Below are 18,045 nucleotides of genomic sequence, written 5' to 3'. Positions count from 1 at the left end.
CGGGTCCCCGCGGTACCGCGTCCCCTGCGCGACCCCCCCCCACCACCACCACCGCGGCTCCCGCCCTCCCCGTGTCCCTGCGCCCCCCCACCGCGGCTCCTGTGTCCCCTGCGCGCCCGGTGCGTGTCCCCTGTCCTGGGTGTCTCCTGCATCCTCCGTGTGCTTGCACTCCCACCGTGGGGCGTCCCCCGGGTTCCGCACCCCGCTGCGGTCCCGGTGTCCCCCGCATGCCGAGTCTCCCCTACGTCCCGTGTCCCCGCTGTCCCTCGCCCTTCCGGCGCCCCCTTCCGTGTCCCCTGCGTCTCTGCAGACCGTGCGGCCCCGGTGTCCCGGCGCCTGCCGGTGTCCCCCCCGTCAGCGGTGTCCCCCCACGTCGCCCGTGTCCCTGCACTCCCCAGTGTCCCCCCCACGTTGCCCGTGTCCCTGCACTCCCCGGCGTCCCCCCACGTACCCCGATGTCGCTGCGCCCCCCCTGCTCCCGCGACCCCGGTGTTCCGGTTCTCCCATGTCCCAACGGCGCCGGGTGTCCCCCGCACCCTCCCTGCGGCCCCGGAGTCTCGACGTCCCCCGCTGTCCCCATGTCCCCGGTGTCCTCCGAACCCCCCACTGCGGCGCTGGGGCTCAGCGCAGTACCGCCTGGAGGAACCCCCCAGTGCCGCGGGGTGCCCGGGGCTGGGAGCAACAAACTTCCCCGGGTCCCGGTTCGCGGAGCCCCCCCCGCAGCCCACCATGGGGTCCCCGGGAGATGGGGTGGGGGGGACCCGCGAGGCTGCAGCACCCACTGGTCACACGCACACACACACACACACGCTGCAAACTGCACAGCCAGGCTCTGAGCAGAGCCTGCAGCCCACCCGCACACACACAGGGCATGCGGGGGGCACAGCTATCCCACACACGCCCCCCCGCTTGCAGTCCCCCAGATACACACACAGCGAATGCAAACAGCCTGCAACACCCCCACACGTACACACACGTGGCACAGCCTGCAAATTTGTGTGCACACCCCACCCCATACAGCCTGCAAACCCACGGACCTGCACATGCAGCCCCCCCCCAACACAGCCTGCAACCCCCACACACAGCGTGCAAACACACACAGTGCACACACTCACCCATGCAAGCCATTACACGCGCATCCGCAGAGCTTGCAAACCCCGAAACTCAGGCACGCACACACTCAAAGCTTGCAAACAGGCTGCAGACCTGCACCGTGTGGGTACACACAGCTTGCAGCCCCACAAACTGGTATACACACACGTGCGTGCACACCCCCATGCAAAAAACAGCCTGCAGCCACCTGCAAACACACCTCTTGACCAAAGACAGCCTGCACATACAGCTCACACACACAGGAGCGCACACAAACACGGGGTGCGCATACACACTCTGTCCTGCACACACAGTGTCCCTGCACAGTGTCACCCGTCCTCAGCACCTGCAGGGATCACACACACAGTCACAGGCTGCTGCCTGCAACCCCTGCAGCCCCCAAACCCTGTCACAACCTGACAACAGCCTCTTCTCCATCAGTCTGCAGAGCACATGCATTGCGATAGATGCACACACAGCACCCTGCGTCCAGCTGCGCTGCACTGGCCCCTCAAGGCAGGGTCTGTCCTCACTCCCTCAAGGCATAGACATGCAGTGGGTGGTGGTGTGGTGGGGCCCCATCCCACCAACCCCCAGGCAGCACCCTGGGGCTCCTGCTGGGGGTGGAAAGTCCATCTCCGGTCCCTGCCTTGGTGCCTCCACAGGTCTTCAAAGCCAGTGAGGATGTGGGGAGGGTGCCAAGGGGAACAGGCAAATCTGCCCATCCTCTGTCCGCAGACCCCAAAAGCTCCCTCTGCCCATCCTGGAAGGCATTTGGGGCTGGAGACACAGAGGGGGCATCCTGCAGTGCCAGGGACTGTCCCTTCCCTTGTGCCTGGGCAGTGGGGAACCCTAGGCACGGCATCGCCAACCACATCCCTCTCTGCCTGCGCAGGTGGCCCTGGTCAGCAAGCCCGGACAGCAGTGGATGCACGCTGGGCGCTGGCCTAGCCACACACACACACCGGCACCATGGACTTCGTCATGAAGCAAGCGCTGGGCGGTGAGTAGGTGCTGTACACCCCCAGGGTCCCAGCTCCGGGAGCGATGCTGGCCCAGGGAACGCAGCGGGAGGGACACAGCGGGGGTACAGAGCCACGGAGAGAGGTGCTGGCAGTGGGGAGCTGCTGCCGGAGCGCTCCAGGGCTTCTGTTCCCAGCGCCGGCAGTGCCTGGCTGGGGAATCCCGGCTCTCCTGCCGCTAAGTGGGATTCCCTGGCGGGTCCCCTGGGTGCCAGCGCCGAAGGAGCTGCTGGCGTCTCCCCCGGCTGATGCTGAACTAGGACAGCACAGCCAGCCCGCAGCACTCCCCATCCCCACAGCCTCCAGAGCCTGTCTGCAGCCAGCACGGGTGGCCATGGGGACATCCCAGGTCATCCTTAGCGGGGGGCTCCATGCCCTCCCTGCCTCTGCAGGGGCTTCAGCACCCAGCGCTGTGGCTGCAGCACCCATGGGGACTGTCTGATGGTCTTGTGCTGTGCAGGGGCCACCAAGGACATGGGGAAGATGCTGGGGGGTGAGGAGGAGAAGGACCCCGATGCACAGAAGAAGGAGGAGGAGAGGCAGGAGGCCCTGCGCCAGCAGGAGGAGGAGCGGAAAGCCAAGCACGCCCGCATGGAAGCCGAGCGGGAGAAAGTCCGACAGCAGATCCGTGACAAGGTGGGCACACACCTCCCCTGTGCCCACCCCTGCTCACAGCACCCAGGATGGGGCTGGGACAAGGAGCCAGCATGGCCGGGGAGGAGGGTGGCCTGAGGGTGCGTGCTGAGAGCCTGTGTCCTCACAGTACGGGCTGAAGAAGAAGGAGGAGAAGGAAGCGGAGGAGAAAGCTGCGCTGGAGCAGCCGTGTGAGGGCAGCCTGACGCGCCCCAAGAAGGCGATCCCGGCGGGCTGTGGGGACGAGGAGGAGGAGGAGGAGGAGAGCATCCTGGACACCGTCCTCAAGTACCTGCCCGGCCCGCTCCAGGATATGTTCAAGAAGTAACAGCACCGCCAACCCTGCCATGGGGTGCTGGGGCACAGGCGCCCTCTCCCCTCCGACCCCTCCATCAAATTCCCTTGGCCCCAACGGGGGTCCCCACACCCCCTCCCCATCCCCTTCTGCCCATTCCCCTGACCAGACTGAAAACTCGCCCCGTCCTGTCCAGGCAGGGCCCCCCCGCCACGCTGTGCCAAAAGGGAGCAGCCCTGGCCGGACAGAGCGAACCGGGACCAAATGCACTGATGCAACCTCGCGGCAGGCTGGGGGCACTCCATGCCCTGCCAGCCCCCCTGGGGTGGCTCCCCGTGCCCCTTGCCCCTCCTGCCTCTCCCAGGGGACCCCAGCAGGCCTCCTCTCGCCTGCTGTCGTCCCCAGCACTGCCATCCCCCTGCCCCATCCCGCCCTGGGCTAAGCCCAAAGCACAAAGCCAGGCGCCCTGCCCACAGCTCCCCCATCCCCAGTCCCTGGGCACGGGGGTCCCCCAGGGCTGCCCGGTGTGCTCCAGCATCGGGGGGTTGGAGGGGACCCCCCCTCCCCGCATCTCTGGCCCCATAGTTAAAGCCATATCAGTTAGACTGCAATACTTCAGCACCGGGAGGAGCGGGCGCCGCGCTCCACCGACCGTGTACAAAGGCGCGTGCGGGGCAGGGACCCCCCTGCCTCGTCCCCACCGCTTGCTCGTCTGTGTCTCGGCCCCGCCGGCCCCTGTTCTCGCATTAGTGTCTCTGTGCCAGGGTGCGCGCCGTCGCTCCATGCGTCCTTGTGTCCGCTGCTCACGCTCCCAGCCCCGAGCCCCTGCTATCCCCGGGGCTGCCTGCAGCGCTGAGCCGAGAACCCCTCCGCCGCGCTGCCGGGGGCCCCCGCTCTGCCCCCTGCAATAAAGCCAGCACGGGGCCGAGGGCTGTCAGGCCAGCCCTAGACTGGGAATGCCCAGCTGTCCCCTCACCCGACACTGGGCACACGGGTCCCCTGGGCCTGGGAAGGGATCCCTGGGCAAGCACCATGGGCATGTCCCAGGAGCCGCTGCTTGCACCCCAATGAGGGGACACAGGGGCGCAACCTCACCCCAGCCTGTCCCTTGCTGCACCATGCTCCCCCCTCCCCGTGCTTCCTCCGCCACAGCCCCCAGCTGCTCACCAGGGCCCTCCCCGGGAGGCAGCGGGCGACTTGGGGCCCCGCAGACATGCTGTGACCATCCTGCTCGAACTAGTCTTTGATGAACTAATAAAATTAAGGGATTTGTACATTGCTCCAGCCTCTTCTCAGCCATTGCTTCCCTTGGGCCCCATGCCAGCTCCCTTACTCCTCCATCCCCTCAGGGCTGAGACCTTGCAGTTCATCACACTCGGGGAGGCCACAGGGCCCATCCTGTGCAGCACCCAAGCCAGGGCACAGGTGAAGGGAGAGGCCACATGTGGCTCCCAGAGCCCTGCTCAGTCCAGCTGCCTCCCCACCCACCCATGGCCACCCTGCAGGTGCCCACTCCAGGGCTGGGGACAAGGTAAAGGGGATGGGTGCTGGTGGGCCCCCATCCGACAGACATGGCAGGGCAGCTTCTGCCTCTTCCCCGTGACTCTGGGACTCCCCTCACAGAACAACTGGGGATACCCCTGGGGTAAAAGGGCTGTTTCTGGTGGGTTACAGCCTTTTGCTACCCCCAAGAGCAGGGGCTACATGGCTATGGGCAGGCCCTGGGCAATGGGGCACCTCATGCCCCGCAGTGAGGCAGGGTCCCTGGCAGTGCCCAGGCTTGGCACAGCGCTGGAGGCTTCTGTCCAGAGCCAGCCTCAGCTTCGACTGATTTGCCATCATTTACCAGCAAAGAGCTCAGTTGTTACCCAGGCGGCATCAGCAGAGCAGTCACCTGGAAAAGCTTCTGTCAGAAAAAAATATTAGGGTAGGAAATGATAGAGATCTCTCAGACAAGGTCTCCATCGCAGGCAGGCTGCGCCCACACCTCCTCTGCAGTGACCATCTGTCTCCCGTGCGACCCAGCACGCCGGCTCTGGGAAGAAAGCCCCACGGCTGTCCCTGGGGTGTGGGGACAGGGGAGGCACTACTTATCACCTCTGGCAGGGGGACATGGAAGAGCTCTGCATGGCAGAGACAGCATCTTCTGCTGGGGCCATGGCCCTGCTCCATCCAAGCAGGGTGCTGCCAGGCAGGAGCAGCGTTACGGGACGGGGACAGGTCCCCACGGCTGTCCCCATCCTCGGTGCGGTGTCCCTGGGGCCGCTCATCCCCAGTGTGTGGGCGCAGCGCCCCCTGGTGGGGTGACAGTGCAGGACAGGTGACAGGGACAGCAGGGACAAGGGGTCAGCCCATCACCACAGACCCTCAGCCAGGGTCTTGCCGTGGCCAAGGGGAAGGGAGAGGAGCTCACAGGAGAGCAGCTCAGGATCCCCACCTTCTTCCCCCACAGCAGCCACAGGAACCTTCATTATGGAAGAGGATTTATCAAAATTAGAAAAAACAACCCCACATACAAAAAGAAAACCGAACCAGCTGGGGAAACATCCCCCAGCTCGCATCCCTCCACCCTTCCCTTGCTGCCCTGGTGCAGGGAAGGGACACAGGGTGCCTGGGAGGGGAAGGGGCAGGCTGTGCTCCCAGGGTTGCCCTCGCCATCAGGCCGCTGGGGACAAGGGGATGGTCACATAGCCCATGACTGTTGGGGACTCTGGATAGAGCTGAGCTCCTCCCACAAAAGGTTCCTCAGCAGTCACTTGCCACCTTCAGTGACAGGCTTCCTTTGGCCACTCACCTTTGGAACAAGTCCCCCACATCCCAGAGAGGAGGTGGCAGCCCTCGGATGGCAAGGGGGGCTCCGATAGTGTGTCCCCCCTTTTCTCCCCAGTACACAAGCTGCTTTTTACAAATGCTCCCGAGAGCAGCATGGACAGAGCCAACAGTCACAGCACTGCCCATCAGGCAAGGAGCGGAGCCATCTCCTTACCCCGCCCTACACCAAACATTCTCCCGTCCCCGGGAGCAGGGACGTGTCGCTTCGTTAAGAGTCATTGGGGAGCCCGAAGAGCTTGACGGTGCCTGCTTCCCGGCTGCTGTCGTATTTGCCATCTTTGTCGTCACAGGCGAAGGCCAGCAGCGGCCTCTTTGGGTGCCAGGCCACCGTGAAGGTGGGGGACTCGCACTGCACCTCCCAGAGCTTCTCTCCTGCATGGAAAAGGCGTCACGTCAGCTTGGAGAGGCTCCAGCCCCCACTGCACCCTGCCCCGGAGCGCACACCAGAGCCAAGCACCCGCTTTTTCTCTCCCACACAGGAACAAACGCTGCTTCAGCGCCTTGTAATCACCTGGTGACAAGGCACAGACATGACACGCATGTCTGCTGCAGACTAACAAGGCAGAGGCTCCCCCTCCTGGTGCTCTGCTCTGCGCAGCCAAGTTCTTCCTTAGCGGACTGATTCTCTCAGTGCCCTCCCAGCTCCACCAACACTTCTCCATCCAACTCTCTCCCTGCTGTTCCCCAAAAGGAAACGTTACCTGTCTCCACCTCTGCAATGTCAATGAAGTGATCTTCTGACGCCGATGCCAGCATCTTCCCATCGTGGCTAAAGCTCAGCGTTCGCACAGGCCAGTCAAGCCTGCAGCAACAGAGCAAATGGAACAGTGAGCCATCTTCTGCACGGTCACCGGAGAGGGGAGGCAAACGGCTTCGGGACAGCACATCCTACCTTGAGAAGCACCTCACACACACCAGTTCATCCACGTCCCAGAGGCTGACTAATGCATCAGCACTGCCTGTGGCGAAGTACTTCCCCATGGGATCGAACTTGATGCAGATGCAGTTTGAAGGATGGGCATTGATGGACTGAATGGGCTTCAGCTCCGGGTAGCTGCGGAGATGAAGGGAGAGGGCAGGAAGCAGTGAGAGGAGCGTGGGGCTCGTCTACAAGCAGGGAAAACACCAGACAGGCTGGGACTGTGAGCAAACCAAACTAGTGCAGGGACACGCTCTTGAAAGCCTTGAGTGCCGAGTGAACGATGCAAAGCATCAGGGTCGCTCTCGGGGAAACCAACCCAAAACAGGGGCAACCTCAGCTCCAGGTAAGTTTGTTCCCACCAGAAGGCTGGGAATAGCTGGGGTGTGGGACTCAAGTTCCCCCAAAGCAACAAAAGGGCTTGTTGCAGATTCATGTCTGCTGCCACCTGCCCACCTGCCTCCACAGGCACCTACCTGAGGATGTTGATGCAGCCGTTCCCATTAGTGAGAAAGAACATGTTGTTATCGTTGTTCCAGGAGATCTCATTCACTTCAAACTTGAACTGTTCCTCAGCTTTGGAGCGATGCGTCTTGGCATCAATGAAGGTGACCACGTCATCCTTGTTCCCCACTGCAATGGTCTGCCCGTCAGGGCTCCAACAGATATTGATGTTCTCTCCTGGAGAGACAGAAAGCCAGCAGGTCCCATTTCCACCCAGCCATCCACAGCAACCACGAGTTAAGTGGACAGGCAGCTTTTATTCCCCATCCAAGGCCACAATCTGCTCCACTAACTCCAAACCACTCCCAAATGGGAAAGACTGCCAGGTCTTGCGTCTAACAGACAAACCCTATACAGCAGCTGTTCAGAAAATATATACAGTTATTAAAAATTAAACTTAACAGGAGGCTGACCACGCGGATGCCAAAACAAAAAATCTCCTTGTAGTCCTCAGATCTCCTTGGCCTTCACTGTTCTTTGGATTTTAATTTTAAGCATTTTCCAAGTTGTGAGGGGCATTGTAGGACCTGTATCTTTCCCTGTGTGGGACATCGGTCTGCTTATAGCAGTTTTTTAAAGCAGTGTTTTTTCTTTGAAGAAAACAGTATTACACAAAAATACACTGCGGCTTCAAGCCAACATGATTACATCACTGCCCTTCACTTTGCAGTCAAGATGGGACCGCAGCAACCACCAAACAAGGTCAACTCAAAGATCCTCTGAAGCCAGCGTTCTTCCAGCTCCAAAAAATGCAGAAGCCAACAATAAATACCTATGAATAGGGGCAAGAACAAGGCAAGTTGCAGTGATGCCATCTTACCATGCCAATTCCAGCCCAAACAACTCAAAATTGGAGATTTCCAAGGGCAGAGATGGTATCTGAGTTAAGCAACACATGAATTCAAATATTTGTTTTCTGAATCCATGCAAACTTTTACTTCCACCATGGCTCCCTGCAAACATGCCTTTCCCCAGTCTCCAGCCTTGCAGCCCACAGACTCCAGAGATGAGTACGCAGGACACTGTAACAGCTAGCATCATATTTCAATAGTTTCTCCGGAACTGACAGCCCTCGCTTTCACTGTTGCTCCTTACAGATGAGTGCAACACAAAGATAACAGCACTCAGCAAAGATGCCTCCAATACCCACAAGAAGCATCCAAAGCACTGGTGCCGCTGCAGACGGGTCCCTCGCAGCTGGGGTCCTGCCGCGACCCGAGAGCCCTCCCAGGAAGGCAGGTACTCACCTTTGGTATTGACAGTGGCAATGCACTTGGTGGTGCGGACGTCCCAGATGCGGATGGTTTTGTCCCCGGATGCCGTGACGAAGAGGTCAGGGTTGCTGGGGTGCCAGCAGAGCTGATCCACGCTGTCCCCATGGCCCCGGTAGTTGTTTTCCTTCACCTGGAGGGAAAGGACAGCCATGGACGGGGGGGATGAGCCTGGCACTGTCCCCCTTCTGGTCTCAGATCCCAGTAATGCTGCACCCCGCTCTGCTGCCGGTTACCGGGTGGGATGGGGGCCCTGCCCAAAGTCCCCCCCTTCCCGCCACTTCAGTCACGCTCCCCAGCCACAACCAGCCAGACACCGGCTCCATCCCGGCTCCCCGGCCTGTGGGGTTCTTGTCGATGCTCCTCTCCCGGTACAAACCCGAGTTCCCGCTGCCAGGCCCGGTACCGACCACTCCCCGTTCGGGCCGAGCACCCGGGCCCGGGGGGGGTGGCGGCCCCTGGTACCGACCTGGCACCAGCCCGAGCCCGAGGGCGGCCCCGGTACCGCCCCGAGTGGCCGCTCCAGACGTCCCGCAGTGCCCGGTACCGAACGGCCGCCCCTCTCCCGCCAGGCGCCGCTCACCAGCCGGTCCTTCTCCAGCAGGAAGACGCTGGCGGTCTTGTCGAAGGAGCCGGACGCGAGGCGGCGGCCGCAGCAGCTCCAGGCCACCGAGTGCACCTTGGCGCCGTGCGCCGGGAACTCGCGGCTCCGCGTGTTGGCGCGGAACAGCTCCTGCATGGCCTGCACGTACGGGGACAGCGCCATGGCGGCGGCGCCGCGACCAGGGCCGCCACGGCCCCGCCCCGCCGCGACTGACGCGGCTTCCGCCGCCGCCCCCCTCGGCTCGGCCCGGCCCGCGGCCCGAGCGCTGCCGCCGCCGGCCCGTGGGGGGCGGAGCTGCCACCCGCCGCGAAGATGGCCGACAGCGTCATCCTCATAAGCGACTCGGACGCTGAAGGCAGCCGCTCGCCGCCGCCCGGGCTCCCGCGCCGCTGCCCGCCGCTTCCCGCGGTGAGTCGGTGGCCCCCGGGGCGGGGCCTCCCGCTGGGCGCGGCGCTGCCTGCCCCTCTCAAAGATGGCGGCGCTTCCGCCGCGGCGGAGGCGCGGGCGGGGACGGCAGCCGCGCGGGGACAGAAAGCCCACAGCGCGTGTCCCAGGCCGGGCAGGAGCGGCGGCCCCGCAGCCCCGGCCGCGTGTTCCCGGAGAGCCCGGTACCCTCGGCCGCATCCCTCACAGGCCCGTCCTGGCCCCAGCCACATGCCCCAAGGACCCCCCAGCCTCCCCCAGGAGGGCTCGCGTCCCCCCGGCCACCTCCTGCCAGCAGAGGCCCGGTCCCCAAGTGTGTCCCCCCGGGGGTCCCTCCCTGGCCGCATCCCCCCGGAGCCCCCCAGCCACGAGTGTCCGCATCCCCTCGGCTGCACCTCGAAGAGGGTTCCAGCCCCCCAGGGCTCAGTCGCCCGGGCGCCCTGCTGGGCACAGCCCCTGGCCGGGGTCCAGCCCCGGGCCATGGTGGGGCGGCCACCGTCCCGCTCACCTGGGCCACCCCGCGGGCAGGGGGCCGACGGGCGGGTGTGGCGGTGGCCCGGGGCACGAAGCTGCCGGGGAAGCGCAGCCCTGGGTGGGGGGTAACGGTCCGTTGGCCCCGGTTCTGATGCAGCGTTCAAACGGCGGCAGTTGGGCGGTGTCCGGTACAGCGGGGCCGGCTGGAGCCGGGGCAACCTGCAGCCTCCTGGGCTGCTCTGGCTTCCCGGCGAGGGCTGCTGGGTTTTGCCACCTCCTCGGGCCACATGCGGCTCCTCCTTTGGAAAGGCAGCAGGTCTGAGTCAGGGGAAAAACACTGATTTAAATTGCCCGCAAAACATGTTCCTGCTTTGAGGCGCTGAGGGTTTTGTTTTTTTTTTTTTTTTTCCAAAGAGCAAACAAGCTCTGACCCTTCCCGGGCATGTTGAGATGCTGAGAGGTGCCGCGTCCTACCTGCGGTGGTGCGGACACGGCTGCCTTCCCCTGCCCGCTCCTGCTGCCCCTCGGACAGGCGCGTCCTGGAAGCACCAGGTGCTGCAGCACGCAGCGAGTCCTGGATGGGAGTCCCCAAAGTCCTGGGGCTGCAGTAGCTCTGGCTTGGTGCCACAGATGTGAAGGCAGCTCTGTTCCTCACCGGTGGTGTCCACGTAGCGGGTGAGGTCGTGCCACAGCAGGGGTGCTGAGGTTTGGATCCTGCGCTGCTCCTGCCAGCACCGGGCAGGAGCCCCTGGGGACAAGAGCACTGGCACTACCCTTGCGCTCCCCGGCCACCCCAGCAGGGCTGGGTCTGCTCTGGGCCAAGCTGAGAGGTGGCTGGAGCAGAGGACACAGCTGCCAGCCACAAGAAGCCCCAAGGGGAGCAGTGGGATTGTCTCTGCCAGAAGCAGGGAAGAAGAGCCCAGGCTGGGCTCGGGCTCAGCCATGCACTCAGGGCAGGCTGACACTACAGCCTGGGGCTGCTGCCACATCCCCTCAGCCAGGTAGTGGCATCTTTGCACCGTGTTTCTCTTCCTGGGCTGGTGCCAGTGTGCCCCTTTTCCCCCTTGCGCTAGGGCGATGGTGCCACCATAGCAGAGGACTGAAGCATCCAGGTGCCACCACTGCTGACCATGCTGATCCCTCAGTCCCCACAGGAGATCATTGACCTGACCTGCGAGGACATGAGCACAGAGCCAGCACCATGGAGCAGCCTCACCATCATCGACCTGACGGAGGACACATGCAGCCCCCCCCACACCATCAGCTGGGCTGACCAGGACCCTGGGCAGCCACCTGCTACTCTGGCAGCAGACACATCCCATCCACAGCTCTGCTCCCCCACAACACAAGAAATGGGGGCAACGGCAGGGCTGAGCCTCGCAGCAACCTGGCACAGTACTCCCGTGGAGCCCAGTGCCACCACGGACACAGCAGAAACCACAGAGAACTGGAGCTGCTTCTCTTCCGCCTCCAGCCACCGCAGCTCCTCCAGCAGCCCAGAGCAGAACTGCAGCACGACCACTTTCAACAGTGACTTGGGCTCCCTGGCCAGCATGCAGCTGGACTCAGACCTGCTGTCCCCATCCCCCTCCAGCCCAGACAGCAGCAGCAGCTGGAGATCTGGTGGCCCAGAGAAGAAGACTCCTCACCTCCGCCAGCAAAGGGAGCTCCCTCCAAGGCTGAGCCCTGCCCCAGCCATCCCCGCAAGGCCAGGGGAGGTCCAAGGGCCATTGCTGGCAGCAAGTGACTTATCACCACATGGAACAATCCAGCAAGTGACCGCAGCAAGGACCAAGGCTGACAGCAAGGCCTGGCTGAACAAACTGCACTATTTCAGGAGAAGCGGAGTACAGCACCTCTTCCTCCAAGGCGTAGCACCCAACTGGGAAACAGAGCAGGTAAACAAGGTTCAGAGCAGCCACTGTGGTAGAGGATGGAGCAGGAGCAGCCCCTGCTCCACTTCCCCTTTTGGGGGAAGCTTTGCTGTGCAGTTAAGATCTCTGGTACTGCAGTTCCCTCCACAGTGGGTCCCACACCAGGTTCCTCTGTATCAGGAGGAGCTGCATTTCACCTATTGCCTTGTCTTGCACACAGCGGAAACCTGAGCTTATCCCCAGCGGGAAGCTGAGCATGGTGCACACCACCATGGAGGAGAACTTCCTGGAGGGCACCGTGCATTTCCTGAGCGAGTTCGTCTCCTGCCAGCACTGTCCCCCAAAAGAAATAATCTCCCACCTGATCAGAGAGATCCTCCTGAACCCCCACCACGGGGAGATCCTGAAGGACACCTACATGCTGCTGATGAAGATCCAAATGTATGTGTTCCCTTTGCCATGGTGCCCTGGGGCTGGCTAGGTGCTCCAGGGGGCCTGCCCAGCATAAAGATTATTCTCTGTGGTCCTTGGCCACAGAACAGGGAGGGATTTCCTCCTGCCCCTGCCTTCTGTTATTAGCACAGGCATACCCTGGGCCTGTCTGAGGGTGGGTCAGGGACAGCCTGTGACACCAAGGAGCCCCCTAGGACAGAGGAGTGCATTTGCCTTGCTCCTGAAGCGTAGATCTCATTCTTCACCGCTGTGACATGACAGAAACACCTTCCCTGGGCTGCAGCAGGAGCCGTGGGCTGGAGGTGGTTGCAGCAGTTCCCCTGCTGCCCTCAGGGTCCCCACAGAGGGGCACAATGTTTTGTGAGGCCACAGGACAAAGAATCCTGAGCCTCCCCATGGAGTATAGCCCCAGTTGGGTGCTTCCGAAAAATGAATGTGAACAGGGGAGGAGAAAGGGAGAGGGTGAAGCTGGAGAGGAGAAGCCAGGGCAGGCCTCTAAGCAAATGGGGGCTGGGGAAGGGCCAGGGGCTGCTGTGCCTGCAGGCAGATAGTCAGGCAGTTCAGCACAAATGGACAGTGCTGTCCTTGCAGGCTCCATCCAGCCAACGCCACCACAGTGGGATGGGACTGGGCGCTGCTGAAATACACCATGGAGGACCAGGTACTTGGCACCATGTGTAACATCGGGCAGGGATCATCCAGCACGCAGTGCCCGAGGGTAAGCGTTGCCCCACAGCCTCATGGCCATGCTCTGCTGCAGAACAGGCCAGTCCAACACGGGGCATTATTGCAGCCACTGAGGGCAGCAAACATCAGTTGAGTCTCCTGCTTTTATCTGTGGTGCTCCCAAAGCTGCTGCACAACTGCAGGCAGGTTGTCTCATCCAAAGAAGACACAGCAACAGACAGAGCCTCTGTGGGCCACAGCCCTAGTGCAATGGCAGAACAGGTCCAGCCAAGCTCCCAGGGCATTGCCTGAGCCAGGCAGCACCTCCTGGAGCTGCTCCTCAGTCATGTACATCAGCCCATTCCCAACACAGCTAAATTCCCTGGTGTTACTTGCCCTGTGTCTCCACCAGGCTCACACTGTGTCCATCTGCCCTCAGGAGAAGCCCCCGGGTCGGCTCCTCTTCCTGCAGTACGTGGTACAGACCCTGGAGGATGACTTTCAGCAGAACCTGAGGTTGCGCCTGCTGCAGAAGTCAATTGCCAAGAAAGTACTTTCGTGTGACATGTGCTTCAACAATGTCAAGTAAGGGATTCCTCCTCCTCCCTGTTCGCTAACCAGATGCTGAGGGGCAGGGGCTCAGGGAATACTTGTCAAGACTGCAGGTCAGACTTTCACACTTTCCAGGAAACAAGCTTAGGAAACAGAGGGAAGTGTAGGACCCAAGTATAAAGAAAAGGAGCAGGTTTACAAAAGCAAACCAGCAGAGATGATGCAAGGCATTTCCAGCCACAGTCTAGTGGACTTTTCCCAGGAACAAGGTCAGATTTGCATTGCTCAGGACAGGGTTGGGAAGGAGGCAGTCCTGTTGACCATAAAATCTGCTGCTCAAAGCTACTCCCTACCCTGTCCGAGCAGGTGGGATGTATTCATCCTCAGGGTCTTTCCTTGAGCTCCAAAGGGATCTGGAGGCTGGAATTAAGCAAAACCAGGCCTGTCCCTGCTAACTTTCCTGTTTCTACCCCAGGGAGGTGGTTGGATGGTTGGTTGCAGCAGTTACAGGAATTGGGTTTGCCCAGCCACAGGAGCAGCCACAAGAGACTGCATCCTCTTCAAAAGAAGCAAGGGCTGAACGCAGCTCATCCACAGCACAGCCGGCCAGCGCCAACCAGGCAAAGGTGGCTCCACCAGCTTTCTTTGCCCAGAAGTAAGTCCCAGAAGCCCTGACTCCTGCTGGCAGTATCACATGCCCCAGGTCAGGGAGAAGCCAGAGTCTTTCCCTGTTGGGTCAGGGAAGCCAGGCCATACCTGAAGTTCTTCCTTTTGGGTAGACATACACTTGGTGAGCAAAAGACTTCCTCACCTGGTAGGAAACTGGCTCAGTGAGCATCTTCCTCTTACATGTAGCGTAAGGCTGGAGCTCCCAAGGGCCCATCTGGGGATTAACTCTGCTTCCAAGAGTAGCAGATTGAAAAGCCACCAAGAGATACCAAATCCAGCCCTCTACGTTCTGCTCCATCCCTCACTGGAAGGCATGAGGCTGAACTAGGCACCATTCCCACTGCTTTACTTTGCAAACTGAGGGGTGGGGTCTACTGGTGTTGACTGTCTCTCTAACCTAGGGTGATGCTCTTGCTCCAGCGGATGTTGTCCATCGCAGTGGAAGTGGACAAATCTCCCAACTGCAGCTCCTGTAAGATTGCAGATGTGATATTCCCATTTATACTGAATATTCCCCTGAGAAGCCAAAGGTGAGACAAACACATACAAGGCAGCATCTACCTGTATGACCAAAGGTCTTATTCCTGATTTGCATCCCAGTCTAGATGCATAAAGTACCATGGGGTATAGAAAGACGCATTTATGACCCAGCCAGCAAATACATGGCTGTTGGACTGACAGATCCCATGGGGACAGAACATCACCAGGGAGAGGCAACTCCCCAGCTCATGTACTGCTGAGAAAAGTTAATTGTCCCACTTGTTAAAGTTGCAGGACCTTAAAACTGTAAAGAGGGTCTGAAAACCAGCATTCTACATCAGCATGGTCAAGTACTAGCAAACACATCACTGATTCCCAAGGACAACTGAGAAACTCATCAGAAATATGATGCAGTTCCTGCAGCTTTGCCTTGACATGCTTTTGTTTGCTTCTCTGAGAAATGCAATATCTGAAGCCAAAGCACAAGGGCCTGACTGGCTCTAGTGTAGACACGAGACCACTAGACCCACAGGTATTTCAAACCCATGTTCACCAGCCTAGCAAGCAGCCCTTTCAGCAGAACTCTCTCTGAGCACACACTGGGTCTAGTTAAGCCATCGCTCCTCCCAGGACAGATGTCCTACATGCAGCTGGCCCTGACCCCACTTCACACTCTTGGTTTTGCTCTCTGCAGTCAGCAGAAATGGGTAACTTTGACACAGGCTGCTGGACAGGGTGAAGTGAAGCAGCTAAACCTGCTTCACAGACTGTACTGACCTTGAGTCGCCACAGGTCAGGCCTAAGGACATAAACAAGTTACGCAGCTTGGCCATGAACAAAGGTCTCCATCACATCTAGTGGTTTTCCTTCCACTGCACTGCTGGGCAGCCCCTGCAGTCACCCACATCTGCACCAGCAGCACACCAGTAACATGCTGGAGCAGTTGCCCCTGGTCAGGCTGTGTTGTCTCCCCCAAAGTAAATCCCTATTGTCTTCCAGGGAAGCTTTCTTAAACACGATGGAGAGCCAGCTCCTGCGCTGCAAACTGCTAGAGCTGTGGTTCCAGCATAGCTGCGATGTGCCCACAACCTTGCCCTTGTCTCTGGCCAAGATCCTGTATTTCCTGAGTCACTCCTCTGTGCTGCTGCAGTACCAGGTGCCCAGGCCAACCTCCCGTTTGCCTTGCTTTCTCCTGAGAAAACTTCTTCTAATAACCAAATACTGTCTCCCATCATAGGAGGAAATGGCAACGTGGCAAAGATGGGATGAGATGCTGCAGTACTTAAGTTTGCTGCTGCTGAGCTACCAAAATGTAATACTGGGTAAGCTGCTTGTTCTGGCCTTAATAAATACGATCTCTTCCAGAGGCTGCAGTAGAACAGCCAAAGTGCCCTTCCTGCTCTCTTCTCATCACTCTTGAACTCACAGCCACTCAGTCTTCGAAAGATAACGTGCCTCCGTCCCTGCTCGTGACTGTCCCCAGCAGTCAGGGCAAAGAAGTGATGTTGCGTCAAGCAGAGCACCTAACTTGCTTTGCCAAATTTAGCCCCTAAGAAATAGGGTGTTTCCCAAAGGATCAGTGCCAGCACTGGGAAGTACAAAAGGAGGGAGCTCTGTACCCACTATTGTCTAAATTGCACACACAATAATTGGAAGAATACGGTGGTTTAGGAGGAAAAAAAAAAATAGGCAAAGAGTAAAGCCAGGACACACTGAGCACTTAATAGACTGGGCAGGGAGCACCACCCACAGTAGCTGTGGAAGAAGCAGCATTTTTGACCACAGGAGAGCAGAGTCACAAATACTCCCTAAAATTCTCTAAAGTTATTTTACCAGACAATTCCTAAAGTCTCTTCCCAGCTGCTTTAGCCCAGGGTTAAAGCCGTCATGAAGAAATGCAGAGGAACCCACCAACACACATGCAGAGTCTTTTCCCTGAAGCCATAGATGATCACTGTCATTAAGGTCTTTGGAGACTCCCCTTTGCAGCTGGACAGCTGTCCAGTCTGCCACAGGAGAAAAGGATGCTAAAAACCCTGTTCCATCCCCATTTCTTGGGCTCTCTCCACTTGGAGATTGAGCTCCAGGAGGGCACAGAACCTTCTTCCACCAGGCTGGTCTTGTGCAGTAGCATCAGGGATAACCATGATAGGATGAGCAGGTTCCCAACAGCTCCTCCCTGCAGTGCCACCTGCTGCCATCTGTCCCTGAACGGGTCAGGCAGCCCCTTATGCGGTGCCTCGCCCCACCAGCGTTTCTTCTTGCAGAGCACTTACGGACCTCCCTTAATGAGCGGATGGACTTGATCATTCAGAAAGTCAAGCCCAGGCTCCAGGACAGCGATGACATCAGCCACCTGGACATTCAGCTGAAGATAGAGGACTTCATCAGCCGAATGCAGCAGGTCCTGGGGCAGCCTTTTCCCCTGCAGATCATGGAGAAGTTGTACATGCTTCAGGAGCTGTTCCTTATTGTCACTGCTACCTGATGGTGACAACCACTGCAGCAGGGGGTACGAAACACTTCACATTTCCTCTATAAAACCCCATCAGAACCACCACTTTATGCTGCAGTCTCAAGAGTCATATGTCAGTTTGCTTATATACTACTTTGGAAAAATACCTGGTTTACATGGTCTCAGAATCTCCTTTCAAACTTGCCTCATCCTACAGTTTTACAAGGCACTTTGTACACTTTAAAAAAATAAATTATTTTCATATTTGCTGAGACTCTTCCATCCTGGTGCCAGCCCTGCCCAAAGGAAGGGCAGGGCTGTCAGCTGTACCTTGGGATAGCATTAAACTAACACAGCCACAAACTGACAATAGTTTGCACAGCAAGCAAAATGCCAAAATACGTGTTCAATATTTAGGAAGAGATGTTAACATTTAAGAAAAAAAGCTGGTGAGGGCATTCACAGCACAGAGATCCTCCAGCCACTCTGGTCAGTCCTCTAGAGAGGAACATTTCTGTTCCAAATCAAATAGATCTACAGTACTGTACCCAAGGTCATTAGCAGATGTAGAACAAACCACTCACCTGCATGACACTGCCCTTCTAATCCAGAGATAAGCCATCCAGAGAGGAGTGAAGAAGTTTGTGTTGGGAGTAGCAACCAGAAGCATCTCCAACAGTGCAAACTCCAAGTGCTGCCCACTCCAGAAAGCTGCTCATCATGCATGGTGTGCTCATTCAGGTATATTTTCTAGTTAGGTCCTTTTGACTGGATTAGACTTTATCATTAGACTGGAAAAGAAGCCACATTCTAGCAAAAGGCCCATA

At 59.1% G+C, this 18,045-nt stretch overlaps 3 protein-coding genes across 5 annotated transcripts; 2 read left to right on the top strand and 1 right to left on the bottom strand.

The window, feature by feature from the left end:
* Nucleotides 1-2,064: 2,064 nt before the first annotated feature.
* Nucleotides 2,065-3,209, top strand: CPLX2 (complexin 2). Its single transcript, XM_065644361.1, has 3 exons — nt 2,065-2,095; nt 2,575-2,750; nt 2,878-3,209. Exons 1-3 carry the CDS (start codon nt 2,065-2,067, stop codon nt 3,073-3,075), a joined length of 405 nt encoding a protein of 134 aa, XP_065500433.1. The 3' UTR covers nt 3,076-3,209.
* A 2,321-nt stretch (nt 3,210-5,530) lies between these two features.
* THOC3 (THO complex subunit 3) lies at nt 5,531-9,365 on the bottom strand. Its single transcript, XM_065643958.1, has 6 exons — nt 9,152-9,365; nt 8,545-8,701; nt 7,270-7,474; nt 6,767-6,928; nt 6,576-6,676; nt 5,531-6,246 (listed from the first exon to the last, which is right to left on the bottom strand). Exons 1-6 carry the CDS (start codon nt 9,332-9,334, stop codon nt 6,083-6,085), a joined length of 972 nt encoding a protein of 323 aa, XP_065500030.1. The 5' UTR covers nt 9,335-9,365; the 3' UTR covers nt 5,531-6,082.
* Nucleotides 9,366-9,371: 6 nt separating this feature from the next.
* On the top strand, nt 9,372-17,485 carry SIMC1 (SUMO interacting motifs containing 1). 3 transcript variants are annotated; one of them, XM_065643956.1, is made up of 10 exons: nt 9,372-9,580; nt 11,215-11,967; nt 12,164-12,384; nt 12,988-13,057; nt 13,502-13,647; nt 14,090-14,269; nt 14,685-14,813; nt 15,763-15,919; nt 16,001-16,085; nt 17,031-17,485. In XM_065643956.1, exons 1-10 carry the CDS (start codon nt 9,485-9,487, stop codon nt 17,249-17,251), a joined length of 2,058 nt encoding a protein of 685 aa, XP_065500028.1. In that variant the 5' UTR covers nt 9,372-9,484; the 3' UTR covers nt 17,252-17,485. The 3 variants fall into 3 exon arrangements, with proteins under 3 accessions (XP_065500028.1, XP_065500027.1, XP_065500029.1); XM_065643955.1 differs by having other exon boundaries at nt 12,988-13,114; XM_065643957.1 differs by lacking the exon at nt 14,090-14,269 and having other exon boundaries at nt 12,988-13,114.
* Nucleotides 17,486-18,045: the final 560 nt, after the last annotated feature.

Source organism: Caloenas nicobarica, chromosome 13 (genome assembly GCF_036013445.1).
Source record: "Caloenas nicobarica isolate bCalNic1 chromosome 13, bCalNic1.hap1, whole genome shotgun sequence".
Classification (NCBI taxonomy): domain Eukaryota; kingdom Metazoa; phylum Chordata; class Aves; order Columbiformes; family Columbidae; genus Caloenas; species Caloenas nicobarica.
Note: the sequence above shows the minus strand (reverse complement) of the source record. Positions and strands in the feature narration are given on the sequence as shown.

Bases quoted from the DNA above. Each gene is read 5' to 3' on its own strand.
- CPLX2 (XM_065644361.1), top strand. From the start codon at position 2,065: ATGGACTTCGTCATGAAGCAAGCGCTGGGCG. The intron at 2,096-2,574 runs GTGAGTAGGTGC...TGTGCTGTGCAG, and splicing joins CATGAAGCAAGCGCTGGGCG to GGGCCACCAAGGACATGGGG. The intron at 2,751-2,877 runs GTGGGCACACAC...GTGTCCTCACAG, and splicing joins GACAGCAGATCCGTGACAAG to TACGGGCTGAAGAAGAAGGA.
- THOC3 (XM_065643958.1), bottom strand. From the start codon at position 9,334: ATGGCGCTGTCCCCGTACGTGCAGGCCATGCAGGAGCTGTTCCGCGCC. The intron at 8,702-9,151 runs GTGAGCGGCGCC...CTTTCCCTCCAG, and splicing joins TGCTGGAGAAGGACCGGCTG to GTGAAGGAAAACAACTACCG. The intron at 6,247-6,575 runs GTAACGTTTCCT...TTTTCCATGCAG, and splicing joins CATTGCAGAGGTGGAGACAG to GAGAGAAGCTCTGGGAGGTG.
- SIMC1 (XM_065643955.1), top strand. From the start codon at position 9,485: ATGGCCGACAGCGTCATCCTCATAAGCGACTCGGACGCTGAAGGCAGC. The intron at 15,920-16,000 runs GTGCCCAGGCCA...CTCCCATCATAG, and splicing joins CTGTGCTGCTGCAGTACCAG to GAGGAAATGGCAACGTGGCA. The intron at 16,086-17,030 runs GTAAGCTGCTTG...TTCTTCTTGCAG, and splicing joins CTACCAAAATGTAATACTGG to AGCACTTACGGACCTCCCTT.